This window comes from Halictus rubicundus, unplaced genomic scaffold (genome assembly GCF_050948215.1).
Source record: "Halictus rubicundus isolate RS-2024b unplaced genomic scaffold, iyHalRubi1_principal scaffold0020, whole genome shotgun sequence".
NCBI lineage: Eukaryota > Metazoa > Arthropoda > Insecta > Hymenoptera > Halictidae > Halictus > Halictus rubicundus.
In genome coordinates, this window is record NW_027488561.1 from 2375076 (window position 1) to 2391267 (window position 16192).

At 33.9% G+C, this 16192-nt stretch overlaps 1 protein-coding gene and 1 long non-coding RNA gene across 3 annotated transcripts; one reads left to right on the forward strand and one right to left on the reverse strand.

Moving 5' to 3' along the window:
* Positions 1 to 1836: 1836 nt before the first annotated feature.
* LOC143363090 (uncharacterized) lies at positions 1837 to 2454 on the forward strand. Its single transcript, XR_013083730.1, has 2 exons — positions 1837 to 2118; positions 2396 to 2454. It is a non-coding gene; the product is annotated as an uncharacterized LOC143363090 (long non-coding RNA).
* A 113-nt stretch (positions 2455 to 2567) lies between these two features.
* On the reverse strand, positions 2568 to 5977 carry LOC143363089 (uncharacterized). 2 transcript variants are annotated; one of them, XR_013083729.1, is made up of 6 exons: positions 5038 to 5194; positions 4354 to 4906; positions 4156 to 4257; positions 3943 to 4059; positions 3326 to 3439; positions 2568 to 2869 (listed from the first exon to the last, which is right to left on the reverse strand). XR_013083729.1 is itself a non-coding variant. In XM_076803709.1 (5 exons), exons 2-5 carry the CDS (start codon positions 5545 to 5547, stop codon positions 2799 to 2801), a joined length of 309 nt encoding a protein of 102 aa, XP_076659824.1. In that variant the 5' UTR covers positions 5548 to 5685; positions 5810 to 5977; the 3' UTR covers positions 2568 to 2798. The 2 variants fall into 2 exon arrangements, 1 of the variants encoding a protein (XP_076659824.1); XM_076803709.1 differs by lacking the exons at positions 4156 to 4257; positions 4354 to 4906; positions 5038 to 5194 and adding exons at positions 5541 to 5685; positions 5810 to 5977.
* Positions 5978 to 16192: the final 10215 nt, after the last annotated feature.

Below are 16192 nucleotides of genomic sequence, written 5' to 3' on the forward strand. Positions count from 1 at the left end.
ATCTAAAAGTTTAAACTTTCATACGTGCGCGATTCTCCATTTGCTTACATTGTATGTCGTCCGTCGTTGCTGGGTCTTTGAAGCTCGGCGCTCGGCAAAAGTTATTCCAAGATTTATTCGAAGCCTTCGAATAAAAGATACAGATAAAAGATGAAAAAATTATTCGAAGTTCGAATAAATCCGCTTCGAATAGAAAAAATTATCTTTATTCGTCGGATAAATTCTCGTCGAATAAAATTATTTATCCGATACTCGTCCAATAAAGATGCTTTTTTTTATTCGAACCTTCAAATAACAAATAAAGATAAAGTATCTTTTATTCAAATTTTCATTTAAATAATTTTTTATCCCAAATAATGCCCATCTCTGCGAGGGCCGTTAGCACCGTGAAAGATTTACTTAATATTTAATTGAATTTAATAATTACAAAGAGGGTATCATGAACAAAGTGCATGCACTTGGAACTGTTACAGAAATATGTAAGATCACCCTTTCGATGAAGTATCGAATGAGGTTTATAACACGAGCGACTGGAATCCGCCTCTTTTGAGGAGTATAGTACACACTGCATGTCTAGCCTTCCTTTAATTAGTTTTGGAGGCAGGTCTCTGGAAGTTGTGGATGCATTCGCTTGTACGGTCTGGCTTGCGAGTCAATAGCAATTGTTAGCGTACCATAAAACTCCAGATGTTACACAGAACACAGGTAGGTGTGCTGGGCGCTACGTCACCAACGCACTAAAGGACTGAAATGAAGGAAACACTTTTGTTTTTTCAATGGTCGTCGCAAAAAATTGTTCTTCCTTGAATATGGATGGTACCATGGTATTGAGTTGTAAAGGGGTGTTAAACAGAGCTGCAATGCAGCCCATAAAAAATTAGTAGAACGGTGAAATAAAGAGTAAACTAGAATGTTTTCGAGTAAAATTATTTAAAAATAGTTCTAATGTGTTTTTAAAGTCATCTAGTGAAAATCTTATGGTGCTGAGGTGGAAAAATATTTATTCATGAAAGAAAAATTTTTTAAATTAATAATAACAGTAGCTAAATATATGAAAAAATTTAAGATAGTGTTGATGACAATAGCTCATTATTAAATTAATATTCAGGTTGGTCGCTTTTAAACTTCGATATGAGATCTTTATTTGTTCGAATTTTTCCGGATTTTCCATTTTTTACAACTAAAGTTTGCAACTACAAACTTGGAAAAAAAATAAAATACGTATCATTACAATTAATATTAGAGATTTTGTACACAAGATTTACATGTTAGTTACATATTTCATATAAAACAATTAAGCTGTACGTTCTAATCCTGGTTAAAAAAATAATGTGCGTTCAGTTTTATGCTAAAAGACTGACCGGTTCTGTGCCATGCTAAAAGACTGACCGGTTCTGTTCCAGGAAAGACTGACCGGTTCTGTGCCATGCTAAAGCGGCGATGTCACGAAAGTGGGAACGCCGAAACCCCGGGCGTGAGCACTCTCATTCCTCTCTGCTATAACCAGGTAGAACCTATAAGGGGGTAGTATACCTTCAGATTTTTACTAGAAAGGAACTGGAATCTTATGAGATTTTAGGTCGAAACATGAGTCTGCGCCATGTCGTTGTTTGAGCTTATAAGATCATATTTTGAGCTGGGTGAGGGCTCATTCTATAGAGGAAGGTTAAATACCGCGCTCATCATATTATATTATTTTTTGATATAGTACATGCAAATTGTGTTCTTTAAAATGTCACAAATAAATAGTACATACCATTTTAAAAAAGTGCATCCACAATTGCTAAATGTATAATTGGATGGAAAAAGTCTATGGGAAATTAGACTTTCCCACACTATTTAATTTTCTTTTCTATAAAATGTGGCACTAACGATTCTCAATATATAATTCATCCCAATTGAGTGGGACGTCCTGTATACTATATATTAACAATCCAATTTATATTTTTCTAGATGATGACATTTATGAAATTCTTGAAGATAGATTTTGGTATGATAAAACGGAAAATCAAGTCAGTAATGATAATAATAATCGAAAAGAAGATATTAGAGAACATAAAGAAGGGTATTGCATAATCTGCTTTGTTAAGAAAGCAACACAAGTTTGCGTTCCATGTGGTCATCTTGCATGCTGCATGATATGCATCATGCGACTAGAGTGTAATAGATGTCCCACATGTAATGATAATTTTAATACACATGTGACACTGCGCCTTCCATGATACATATATATATAACTTATCGTTGCTGAGATGTTTGACTGTTTTCATGAAGCCTTATAATGACGCTTTTCATGAGCCTTTATGCCACATTTGACGTAGTGAGCATATCCTCTAATACGTCCCAGAATGAATCTAAGGGAATGAACACAGTCAAGTATCTCAGCAACGGTAAGTTTTTAGACAAATATACTTTAGTATTTTTATACTCAGGATACGCCAGAAGGATCGAGATTTAGTTAACGTCGAGTTAACAGTCGATTTAGTTAATAGTCTTTATCTAATCTTTATTCAACATCAGTGTACATTTGTTTCTGACTATCATTTTCCAGTGAAATACAGTTATTTATTAGTAGATCCATACGTTCTAGTTTCAACATTTATACAGTCCACTCCACTTACTTTCAAATTCAACCGTTTCTCATTCATCCAGTTCTTCCAATTTCCATTCACTCTCTCTTTTAGCGATCCTAAAATGTAACAATGGTTTTTTGCAATTATCTCGGAAACTAAGTCCGAGCGATGGGCAGATGTGTAAAAAGTTGTTCAGCCCGACACATAAAAAAGATCTGCTACACTTTAATTTCGAAGTTTTTCTAAAATTATACGCGGCTGACGAAGGTCGATGTTCTTGTTGACTAGTTCTTTTACTGTAAAAGAATTTTTTCTTTTGATTGAATAAGAATTAAATATTTCTAACAATATACTATTAAAAAAATTCAAGGAACACTGAATTGTGGCCTACTTTTCATTTCAAATGTGATACGACGATGAAAAAATGGGATATACTTCTATTTGCAAAGTTATCTCAAAACAAGTAATTCTTCACATTTTGTAAGCTCCATACGACAGAAAAGGGTAATTTTAATTATTCTAAAAAAATCTAAAAGTAGAAAATCTACATATTAGTATTTGCAACATATACATATATGCTATTGGAAGACAAATCGGTGTCTCAAAGCTATGTCTAATATTATGTGAGAGAGAAAGGCATTGTTTACAATTAGTGTTGAGATAAAATCAATAAAGTAAATGTTCTCATCGATATTTAGTATTCCTTCAATTTTCTCATATTGTATGTCCAGATGGTTCAATTTAAATTGTACCTTTATCTTGTATTACTTTTTTCGTACGTTTTTTCCTCACTTGGACTTGTATTTTTCGAACTGTTCTTAAATTTATTGAATTAGTAGCACATTCAGAACATATTTCTGGAGAACCTGCAGAAACAAACACAAACAATTTGACCATGTATGTTTGTATCCCTTTAATGTACTTACTAACGGTAAATATAGACAAAGAGGGACCCAGCTCCAATGACCTTCACCTTCTCATATGTTGTCAAGGTCATAGTCCGAACTTATCCCGCGCACTTACTGCGCGTTGGTAATTAGGTTAGTAAAACAAATACTCACAATAATTGTAGAGATTGTAATTAGGGAAAGGACATAGGGAATAATTGACATTTAATGTCGTTTCTCTTTTTACAGGTAAGCTTTGTAAATAGTTGTAAATAAGAACATGAAAAATAAAATTTAAAAAATCTCTTTTTACAGGAGAAACTCAATTCTGTTATTATTCCTGTCTTTACCTAATCACCCGGAGAATTCATTAGCATTATATGTATAGGAAGGAGTTGTTCAAAATGTTGACCTTAACAACATATTTCAAGGGCAACGCAATCGGAACTAGGTCACCATTTGTCTATATGTATTTACAATACCTTGTGCTAATCTACATTGGGTTTTATTGGCGATTTCATTTCGCGATCCTTGGCCTTCCTCAACTACAGTTGCACCCACTGAATTGTTAACGCAGTCAAGATAAGTGTCTGGAAAGTCTTTAAAAAATTATTATTGGAGATACATTTACCAGTAATTATGAAAGTGGGAGAGTCCCCATTTATTCATATTTATCGTACCATGTGTTAACCTACATTGCGTTTTATTGGCGATTTCATTTCGCGATTCTTGGCCTTCCTCAACTACAGTTGCAACCACTGAATTGTTAGCACAGTCAAAATAAGTGTCTGGAAAGTCTTTAAAAAATTATTATTGGAGATACATTTACCAGTAATTATGAAAGTGGGAGAGTCCCCATTTATTCATATTTATCGTACCATGTATTAACCTACATTGCGTTTTATTGGCGATTTCATTTCGCGATTCTTGGCCTTCCTCAACTACAGTTGCAACCACTGAATTGTTAGCACAGTCAAAATAAGTGTCTGGAAAGTCTTTAAAAAATTATTATTGGAGATACATTTACCAGTAATTATGAAAGTGGTGTAATAAAAAAATTGTTTTCAATAATTTTATTAATAATATTGAAATATAGAGAGAAATATTGAAAAATAAGAAACACACTTAATTTTTGTATATTTTGACTTGCACCTTTTTCATAATTTAACTTTCTACATTAATAATAATTGCAATACTTTACCTTCATTCCCGTACATTATTATCTTGTTGCCCTTATAAAAAGATAATAAGTATTCCTTTAAAGTTAACCTATTTAAACACCAGGCTACGTATAAACATCTTTTATAAGGAAACATTCTTACAATATAAATGGGCAATTCCACTCCAAGTGGAAACAAAATTCCATTACTTGTTCGTCGATACAGTTTAACCTTTTTTAGTTATGAAAGTCGAAATTTGATGAATACTATTTTTAAAATATTATAACTGAAAAAATGTTAGAAATACCAACATTAAGTGTGTGAAGTTATAAAGTTTAACCAAGAGAATGTAACATACGGCTATGTCCTTTTTAATTATTATAAACAATATTTTTGTTTTTCAAAATTTGAAATAACCTTGAGGAGCAGAATTTTAACAGGATTCTTCTGAATAGTCTTCACATTTCCAGCTGGTAGATTAATGATTGTCAAAGGTACCAAATTTCAACTTTACGCATGACTTGACTGTGAGTCAAACCAACACACTTTTCTATGGGCTATATACTAAACTCTAAGTCATATGCAACGTTGAACTGTAGTAACTTTGACAATTATTAATGCTCTTGCCTGAAACTTGCACAACATTAAGAAGACCGTTTGATGCTGCAGGCTCATATTATCTTAAGAAGTACATATACATTCAACTTCTGACCCTTATAACTCGAAAAGGTAAAACAATGCCGAGGAACGACTAGCGAGATATTACAAAATTTCATAAAAATCCACAGACACGTTCGATGTAATTTAGAGTGGAACTGCCCAAAGAAATATTTTGTAATATCATTAAAGCTAAAACTGATAAATACAATTATGAACACAATTATAATAAATGCAGTTTAAGAAATTTATGTGTTACAAACCTTCCATTAGCGAGCTGCTTCTGTAATGTTTCAATTTTATTGTTCCTTAGTATAGTTTTGTTATTGCTTTTACGACGTACCGATTGTCCTGTACTTAATCTTTTGACCTTAATTTCTTCGTCCATTAGTAGCTGTTCCAAATGTTCTGTAAAGTTAAGAACTAATTTATCTTTAATAACAGATCATTTTCTTATTCTGTAATAGAGAAGGAGAAGAGGAGAAAATACGTAATAGTATACAAATATTTTATATAAACAAAATACAATTACCCAAAAATTTCCATACGTTCTTTTTCCCTTTTCCTAACTTTGACGAAACAATATTATTATAGGATTCTGATATATTGTTTGTTCTTATTGGACAATCGTGTACTGAAACTTTTTTCATTTTTGGTAGCCACGTAGTTTGTAAATACTTAATAAAAGTTTCTATTGCTGGATATTCAGGAATTATTGAAGCAGATTCATTACGAATTTCAGAGAATCCTTTTTCAAAAAGGTCTTCAGGAGTCAAGGCTAAAGTCATTGCCATGGACAATACTTTGGTTGGCGCATCTGCAAGACCTAAATAGCGCCATTTTCGTAATAAAGCCTTTATCACGAAAAATTGAATTAAGATTATATCTTCTATGAGAGGTATATACAGGGTGGTCCACCTAAGTAAGGCCACCTAAATATCTCCTCTAATTGTGGGGTTACAAAAAATATTTTGTATGCTATTTGAATGGTTTTAAAAAACCATTCTATTGCAAAAAAATTTTTTTCTAGGGTAATTTTTTTCGGAGTTTACAAGGTTATCGATGTTTTTTTGCGTATAATTGTATAATTTTTTTTATTGCATCGTGTAGCTGATGTAAAAATACGTTCAGTTATGTACATTACATGACCTTGAAATGACCTTTGAGTTCAAAAATTAAACGGAAACGATAAATTGTCTATCGAAACTTTAGAGACGAAGACGTCGTTCGGGAATCTGTAAATACAACAGAGTGTAAATACAAATGTTTACTATGCGATTTGAAAACCCCACTGACAAAAATTCAGGCGATTTTCAAATCACATAGTAAACATTTGTATTTACACTCTGTTGTATTTACAGATTCCCGAACGACGTCTTCGTCTCTAAAGTTTCGATAGACAATTTATCGTTTCCGTTTAATTTTTGAACTCAAAGGTCATTTCAAGGTCATGTAATGTACATAACTGAACGTATTTTTACATCAGCTACACGATGCAATAAAAAAAATTATACAATTATACGCAAAAAAACATCGATAACCTTGTAAACTCCGAAAAAAATTACCCTAGAAAAAAATTTTTTTGCAATAGAATGGTTTTTTAAAACCATTCAAATAGCATACAAAATATTTTTTGTAACCCCACAATTAGAGGAGATATTTAGGTGGCCTTACTTAGGTGGACCACCCTGTATATTTTCTAGAATATTATTATACAGGGAGGTCCGTTTAAATAAGAAGACCTAAATATCTCTTCAGGTTATTGCGATGCAAAAAATATTTGTTACGTAATGTGCATATCATCAATGGACCAAATATCTGGCATGAATATTTTTTTCGAAGTTATCAAGGTCATCGATGTTTTTTGATATAAAACTACATTTTTATTTTATTGCATCGGGTAACTGATCGAAAAATACATTCAGATATGTATAATAACATGGCCTTGATCTTCGAAAATTAAAGTTTTACCTTCAGATCAAGCTCAAGGTCATGTTATTATACATATCGGAATGTATTTTTCGATCAGTTACTCGATGCAATAAAATAAAAATGTAGTTATGTATCAAAAAACATGGACGACCTTGATAACTCCGAAAATATGACCTTAGGAAAAAAATATTCTTGCCAGATATTTGGTCTATTGATGATATACACATTACGCAACAAATATTTTCGCATCACAATAGCCGAAAGAGATGGTCCGCGCAAAGGAACGCCAATTTTCGAGGATCAAGGTCATGTCATTATACATATCTGAATGTATTTTTCCATCAGTTACTAGATGCAATAAAATAAAAATGTAGTTATGTATCAAAAAACATCGATGACCTTGACAACTCCGAAAAAACTGACCCTCGGAGAAAAATATTCGTGCCAAATATTTGATCCATTGACTCCATGCACATTACGTAACAAATATTTTTTGCATCGCAATAACCTGAAGAGACATTTAGGTCTTCTTATTTAAACGGACCTCCCTGTATACAAACCTGGTTATAATGAAACCAGCAGCCTTTTACACAGCTTAATGGAAATTGTTGCTGCAATGTGTTCATTGCTGCAATTTCATAATCTGTCATTGTCATTCTTAAATTCTTATTAAGCATAGGAGATAATTCATTAATTTTGCTCCACAGTGTTGTATACATAGTCTTTGTTAATGTCTCACACAGTACGAAAACAGTAGCAACTCCCTTTTAAAATAAAGCTTTCATAAGTATAAATTGGAATATTGGACAAACATGTATACATATCTCTATACTAGTTGTACAAATGTAATCACTGCACAAGTGCATTAAAATAATATATTTACATAAATTGTTGTACTCACAGTATCCATATACTGAATGTGGATAATATATAACTGTGCTATAGGTGGCCGAGTAGGTAAAACCTTAAAAAATAAAATAACTATGTATATCATGATATAAATATAAATTATTCATACAATATATGTTCCATAGAAAAATACTTTGGACAAGTGTATAGTCTCCTGGAAACAACATTCTGATAAGTACATTTTGTTACGTATCAACGCATAGAGGACATGTGATCGTCAATTTCATTCTTTTAAATGGAATCACATATTTCTTGTTGCATTATTTGATGCAGTTCGCCATTTTTTAGAAAAAAGGTACTAAATCGTTTATATTAAATAACAATGGGTTTAACCGATATTTATTTTATGTAGGTCTCGAATGAAAATGGAAAATTAATCACAATTTTACTTAAAATGGTTTAGTATTTTTGCATAAAAGGCAACAAGCTTCGTGGATTGGTTCATTAAACTACATAGCAGTCCGTTTAAAAAATGTATGTCACTTTAATATAAGCTCCACACATTCATCAATAAAGAAACCGAGTAATATACCAGATTGCAGCTTCTTGGAATCACTCCCTTCTTGTCTAAATTACTTTTTTTTATACAAAAGCATATAGTATATGTGTATGGTGCATTTATATGAGAAGCATTGGTTTTTCAATATTGTAAAACGTTTGATGTAGTAGAGAAAAATTCAACAAAGACATGTTTATAGAAAAATGCATTATCAACATTTCTCATAAAAGCAAATTGAGCAGAGAGCAATAAATTAATTGTAATTAACTGTAATTTATAATCTAAAATATATCAAAATTATGTTTTACAATGTACTAATAAAACAACATATTGACAATAAATGTTAATTTTGCTCCTACTGCTTCGAACACTATCTATTTTTACATACTTCATAAAATTAAATCACATATACCAATCTGTATGTTACTTACAGAGAAAATACCATCAGCATAAATACATTGAGAGGTATTAAGGGTCTGCAACAGCAATTCAGTGGAAAATAAAATTGCTACTTTACCATCTCCATCGCTTATCATTATTTTATAAATATTTTCCATAAAAGAAGAGGTTCTTAAATATTCGTATAAAGCAGCTAAACAAGGTGGAATGGGAGGGCAACTTTTCTGTCTCTCACGAAGAAGTGTGGCTTTCACACTATTATATGAAAGCACAGATGCAGCGTCAGGATATCTTTCATAAAAGAAAATAAATTACTTAATCCACAATTTATATACACATACATAATTTAAAGACTACATTTTACAGTGCACACTTTTTAATAAATACTAGAAACTAATACTTACTTTCGACAAACATCGTCGAATATTTGCTTTAATGGAAACGCCGTTTCTCGACAAAGCTGAAGCATTTCGTGCTTCATTTTCTCTTGATCGATCCTATGCAAAAGTTTCGAATGATTGTGATCGTGTAACAATTTAATACAACCATCACCGACGTCCATTATTGCCCCGCGACACCCCGTAGTACGGCGTGTATTACAGCGAAAAATATTTTTTGTGCGATTGTCTTTATTATACGTATAATTATTATATACGTAAATAAAGCTACCGACGGATTTTCCGGGAAGTTTTTCCATTTTTAAAACAGCACGTAACAGTGAAAGTAGCACAATATAAATGATACAAACCACTATAAGAGAATTGAATAGCAAATGAACATGTATGAAGTTACGAACAGAAGTATCTGAAACAAACGAAAGTTAACGACAAAACAAATGACTGCAGAGACCGTGTGTAAAGCTAGGATTGGTTCATTTATTTATTTATTACTTACTTCACTCATATATATTTTTTTATTCCGAAGTCTTTCACATGCACGAAAATAGAACATTTTCATCTAAATAATATACACCTAATTCTGTTTTTACACGATAGATATGTTCCCGAAGAATACGTATAAAAAAATGTACACGAATTTTCTTCGGGAACGTATCTATCGTGTAAAAACAGAATTAGGTATATACAATTTTGCACTAATAAAGAGTAAATGATAGTAAAGATCTATTACACGACAATTGGGCATTTACGTTCTATATTCCAAACATAAGTGAGCATATAATAACAGAAAAACGAATAAGACTTGTACATTCTGTATGTATCTTTCATGTTTTCACAGATGCAGCATACTATCAGATTTGAATACAATTAAAATCCACAATATATAAATACATATAACAAATACACATATAAATACATATAAAAAGTTTTATAGAAAAATTAGTCAGTAATCAGATCAGAATAAAATATAAATTGAAAAAACTAGTGAAAAATTTTCTATCTAGTAGAAAATTGAGATCGCTATATATGAATATATGTATTTTTTTTTAAATACTGGAGTTGTTAAGTTCAATAAGTATTAGCTCAGAAGCTATGAATTTTGTTTGAAATGCCTATATACTCAAAATAGTGTGCCGTGTAGTGAAACTATAACATAATGGTGTCACAAAAGCTAGGATAAGTTGCATTTAACAACACACTTTAAAATGACATGCAACATACAGTATTCTAGAACGAGGATATATTATAGATACATTGATGGAAAATATAATGATGAAAATTTTTTTCTCAATACACAGAGGCAGAGAATTTTATTTTCAGTATCTCAATAACAGGTTCTCAAATCCTTGGTAGTCCTCAGAGAATTTTATTTGACACAGATTGCGCCTGTAAAATATAATTAAAGAAATCACAAAGTATCATGTTCATTGCATTTGAACTAACTATTTACAGATAGAATTTACTTATCTCAAATATTTTAGTCAGATTTTAGCATCCAATTGGTATATATTCGGACTCCACCATAAATGTACAGAGTATACCGCTTGAAATTAGATTGATATTCTTAAATGCCTCCAAAATTACGCATATATATATATATATATATATATTCATTACACCATGAAGCATTCTGTACGAATGTCGAATCTTTTCAAAAGCGGCTCTTAGACCAAATATTATTACCATTTTGTACTTAAACAATGCAAGTTAAAAGTTCAAGAAACCATAGCTTTAGAAAATAAAATTATGTAACGACGTGTGATACTATTACACTGTGACAGGAGATGTTATGCCATATTACTTATTAACTGATAGATCCGTATAGGTAAGTATAAATAATAAACTTACGAGAGCAAAAATGATAAGTATTGATAAAAATGTATTCACAAAATGCTTAACAGCAATACAGAGTACGCTAATAAATGAAATAGCGTTAGAGATAGATATATAAAATAGATACACGGATTGGCGAGTCAGGAGGATGTGTAATCACTAATAAATTAAAAATTAATATCACCATGTTTTATTCTTGATTTTCGTCTCGTACTGTCTTGAAGAATCGCCCATTAAATTGTCTCCAACATGTTGCCGATATATATGTATGTCTTGGACTAGATCGGACCACCGCTTTTCTCGTAAACAGTAAGTATTCCACAAAAGTGGCGGAAGAAATACTGCAGCATATCTTAGTGGCAACATAATGACCTAAAACAATTTTTCAAGAATTAATACATGTAACTATTATTTTATGTACATAAATAAAGTTCAATATAAAAATATAATTATTGTAACATATATAACAAATACACTGGACTAGCTCTGAAAAAAAGATAAGTAAAATGTAAAGAAATACCTGAAACATGAAAGCATCTTTTACTATTAATGTTGTAAATAACATTAAATGACTTAAGGATTTCTGAAATAAATTAGGTAATACACCTTGTACTTACAAGTTTATTAATATCAATGGTTCTATCGTGATAGGTAGCGTCAAGAATCACTGTGTTTAAATCAAGAACACATAAAATATATTACAATTTGAAAATTCAATATTTTTTTGCTTATGCTTTTTCAAAGAGTTGTCGTTACATTTTAAATAAAAGACATAATTAAGGATCATTTGTCATATAAAAAAATTATTATTATTTCACTAACGTATATACACATTTGGTCAAATTATCACACCTTGTTAGAATGCTTAATCCCTTGTGGTCCACACAGTTCCATCTCATATAGTTTTAGAACTTGCTATAATATCATACAATTTAGCTTTAATCCAGATAAAATAAGTATATTAGCAATATATTTAGAACAGTGAAAACTAGAATTGCTTTCATATAATATTTAATTATGGGATTTATGTAATATGTAATTATGGTATTTATATAATATGTAATTATGGTATTATTCATGAATGGAATATAAATATGTAAAATACGCGAGCAGTTGTGCAAAAATAACATTTCTAGACTAAGTCGACGTAAATAGGACCGCAACAGGTCAATATACGCATTTTTAAGAGCAACTTAATATTCATGTACGTAATCTTGTTTGCCAATCACTATATCATCAGTAAAAAGAAAATAAAATAAGCCACATAGTATCTGGTTTATTCCATCCGTACCTTTTTGATAGATAGAAATACTTACCTTACTTAATCTGATCAAATTCTAGCTCCCAAATGATGTATTCACAATCCTTTTGAATCTGCTGCAACATAAATATTTTTTCAACTATTTACAGCTTCTTCATGTTCTTCACTATTTACATGCGTATATTACGATCATTTAACAAATATAGTACTTAACATAACACTTGTGACACAGATTGTACACAAAATAAATTACTTAAAACCGTAGCATTTTCTCACATTTTTATCAACTATTCATAATTTAAGCACATCTTACACAGTCACCTATAAAATTAAAATCACTGACAAATTTTGATACTTTAGACACATTCTGCATAGAAGGTATATAATCATAGACTATGTAATCACACAGCACAACACAAGATGATAAACAACAGTTTGAATTCATTCTGTGCGCAATCTATCGTGAGTACAATTTTACATGTGCGTAACTAAGCGTGTGCGCCTTAAGGGTGGCTCAAATGACAGTGTGTGTGCCGTGTGCGTGCCGTGTGCGTGTGCCATGGTTTGCTGCACACAACGCTAGATCGTACAAGGTTGCAAGGGTTCGGGAGGCCACGATTTATGGCCCGATAATGCAAAGATCGGGCTTTTCAAGGGTGAAAAGCGTTAGATAAAAGATAAATCTAGGTCGCTTGACTACCGGCAGGTCCTACTTTTGCGTTTTCTAGGCGTAATTTGCAAAATTCGGCAAAATTTGCACATAAGGACAATTTTCTTAAATAACCGGGTTCTTATGGAGACCGTTGGACTCAAGCGACCTAGCAGTGACATATACAATGTCAATGCAACCTTTATTGTATTGTATAATTACGTATTAAACACAGGAATCGTGGCCCCCGAAAACCATCCCGCACCTATTATTTCAATTAAATATAGTTCCGGCATTTTTCGCTACGAGCGCTGTATTCTGTTTCCGATCATTGTCGCATGATGCCTGTCAGAGAGGCGATCTGGGCACGCGTGGCCGACATCGTAAACGACGGCGCTGCCGTAGCTTCGTTCGAACAGCCGTGCCGCGATGAGAATAGCAAGGTTTCGGGATGCCGCGATTCCTGACTCTATAATACAAAGGTGGGGCATGTCATTGGTCAAAAGCGGTAGACGAAGGATAAATCTAGATCGCTTGACCACCGGCAGGTCCTACTTTTGCGTTTTCGAGTAACATTTTCCATTATTCGGTCGCATGACGCCTGTCAGAGAGGCGATCTGGGCACGCGTGGCCGACATCGTAAACGACGGCGCTGCTGTAGCTTCGTTCGAACAGCCGTGTCGCGGCACTCTCACACACTGCCAAGTCGGCCTGTACGTGTACCGATGAGACTAGCAAGGGTTCGGGAGGCGGCGATTCCTGACTCTATAATACAAAGGTGGGGCCTGTCAGTGGTCAAAAGCGGTAGACGAAGGATAAATCTAGATCGCTTGACCACCGGCAGGTCCTACTTTTGCGTTTTCGAGCAACATTTTCCATTATTCGGTCGCATGATGCCTGTCAGAGAGGCGATCTGGGCACGCGTGGCCGACATCGTAAACGACGGCGCTGCCGTAGCTTCGTTCGAACAGCCACGTCGCGGCACACTCACACACCGCCAAGTCGGCCTGTACGTGTACCGATGAGACTAGCAAGGGTTCGGGATGCCGCGATTCCTGACTCTATAATACAAAGGTGGGGCATGTCATTGGTCAAAAGCGGTAGACGAAGGATAAATCTAGATCGCTTGACCACCGGCAGGTCCTACTTTTGCGTTTTCGAGCAACATTTTCCATTATTCGGTCGCATGACGCCTGTCAGAGAGGCGATCTGGGCACGCGTGGCCGACATCGTAAACGACGGCGCTGCCGTAGCTTCGTTCGAACAGCCGTGTCGCGGCACTCTCACACACCGCCAAGTCGGCCTGTACGTGTACCGATGAGACTAGCAAGGGTTCGGGATGCCGCGATTCCTGACTCTATAATACAAAGGTGGGGCATGTCATTGGTCAAAAGCGGTAGACGAAGGATAAATCTAGATCGCTTGACCACCGGCAGGTCCTACTTTCCGCTTGTTAGGGAAGGAGGGGCGTAGATGTGTGAGAAAAAAGACAACTTTCTTTATTTTATTTATTTATTTTATTTTGTTCTTTTAAGTTAGGGTTAGAGTTAGGATAGTAGCGGGGAAAGGAAGGAGGTGTAATAGAAATGTAACCCTGAGGGGAACAATAAATGAAGAAAGTATATTTAAATATATTAAAAATAATAAACTTTATTTCTTTTTTAATATTGGATATTTATGTAGGGGGCCGCGCGGCCCCCGCGGCCGCCACGCCACCCGCCGCCGCCACGCCCGCCGCGGCCGCCACGCCACCCGCCGCCGCCACGACCCCCGCTGCCACCGCGCCTTTTTTGCCACCCTCCTCGGCGGTAGGAGTTTCTCTTTATTTCCTTCATTAGCTTGGTCTGAAAGATATACACAACATTTATATACAACATTTATATGTACCATGCACAGTAAGGAGCAAAACTAAGTCCACACTATTTGAAACAACATAACTTTTTTTATAATTAGATCAAATGACTTGAATGTTATTGAGAAGCTAGAAGGATTAGTTTATTAGACGAAGTATAAAAAATTTTTGAAAAAAATTTGTATTGGAAAAGAAATAGTAAAAGTTGGTTTTTTCAGCTTTTTTTATCTGAGCCTGTATCTAAAATTTAAAGAATGTGTTTGATTGGCTCGAATAAATTATATCCATGCTGAAAATTTCATCGATATTGGTTAATTCGTTTACGAGTTATAAAAATGGCAATTTTCCCACTTTTAAGCGTTTATAACTCGTAAACGAATTAACCAATATCGGTGAAATTTTCAGCATGGATATAATTTATTATACAGGCTATTTATTATAAATTTTCAATACAGGCTCAGAAAAAAAAGGTGAAAAATCCCACTTTTACTATCTCCTTTGCGATTCCGACCAATTTCAATTTTTTCAAAAATTTTTTACACCTCGTCTAATAAACTAATCCTTCTAGCTTCTCAATAACATTCAAGTCATTTGATCTAATTATAAAAAAAGTTATGTTGTTTCAAATAGTGTGGACTCAGTTTTACTCCTTATTGTATATAACATTTTTATGTTTCTGTACTCACGAACATATCTTCGGTCATTTGTACGACCGGGCTGGATGGCGGGTTGGGCGCGGTCCTCAAGTCTATTGTTGTCCCCTCGCCGGAGCGGCCGTTTACAATTTTCTGTAAATGAAATGAAAAGTTTTAGAAATAAATAAACGTTTAGGAATGACGAAATATACCGTCTACTCACTACATTTTCTTGACGCCTAGATTTTAAAGATAGGCGGGCGACTGCCGCCATCACCGCCGCCGGTACCGGTGTCGTCGCCGCCGGTGTTGGAGCCGCCGCCGGTGCTGGTGTCGCCGCCGCCGGTGCTGGTGTCGCCGCTGCCGGTGCTGGTGCCGTCGCCGCCGGTGCTGGTGCCGCCGCAAAGTGTATATTCTCCATCTGAAGAATTGCCACAGTCAGTCAAATGTCAACACTGATCAACACTAACTAGAAGTATCAACACTAATATATATTCTACAACAAGTTGGATACGTACGACTGCGTGGTGCTTCAAGGAAAACTCTTG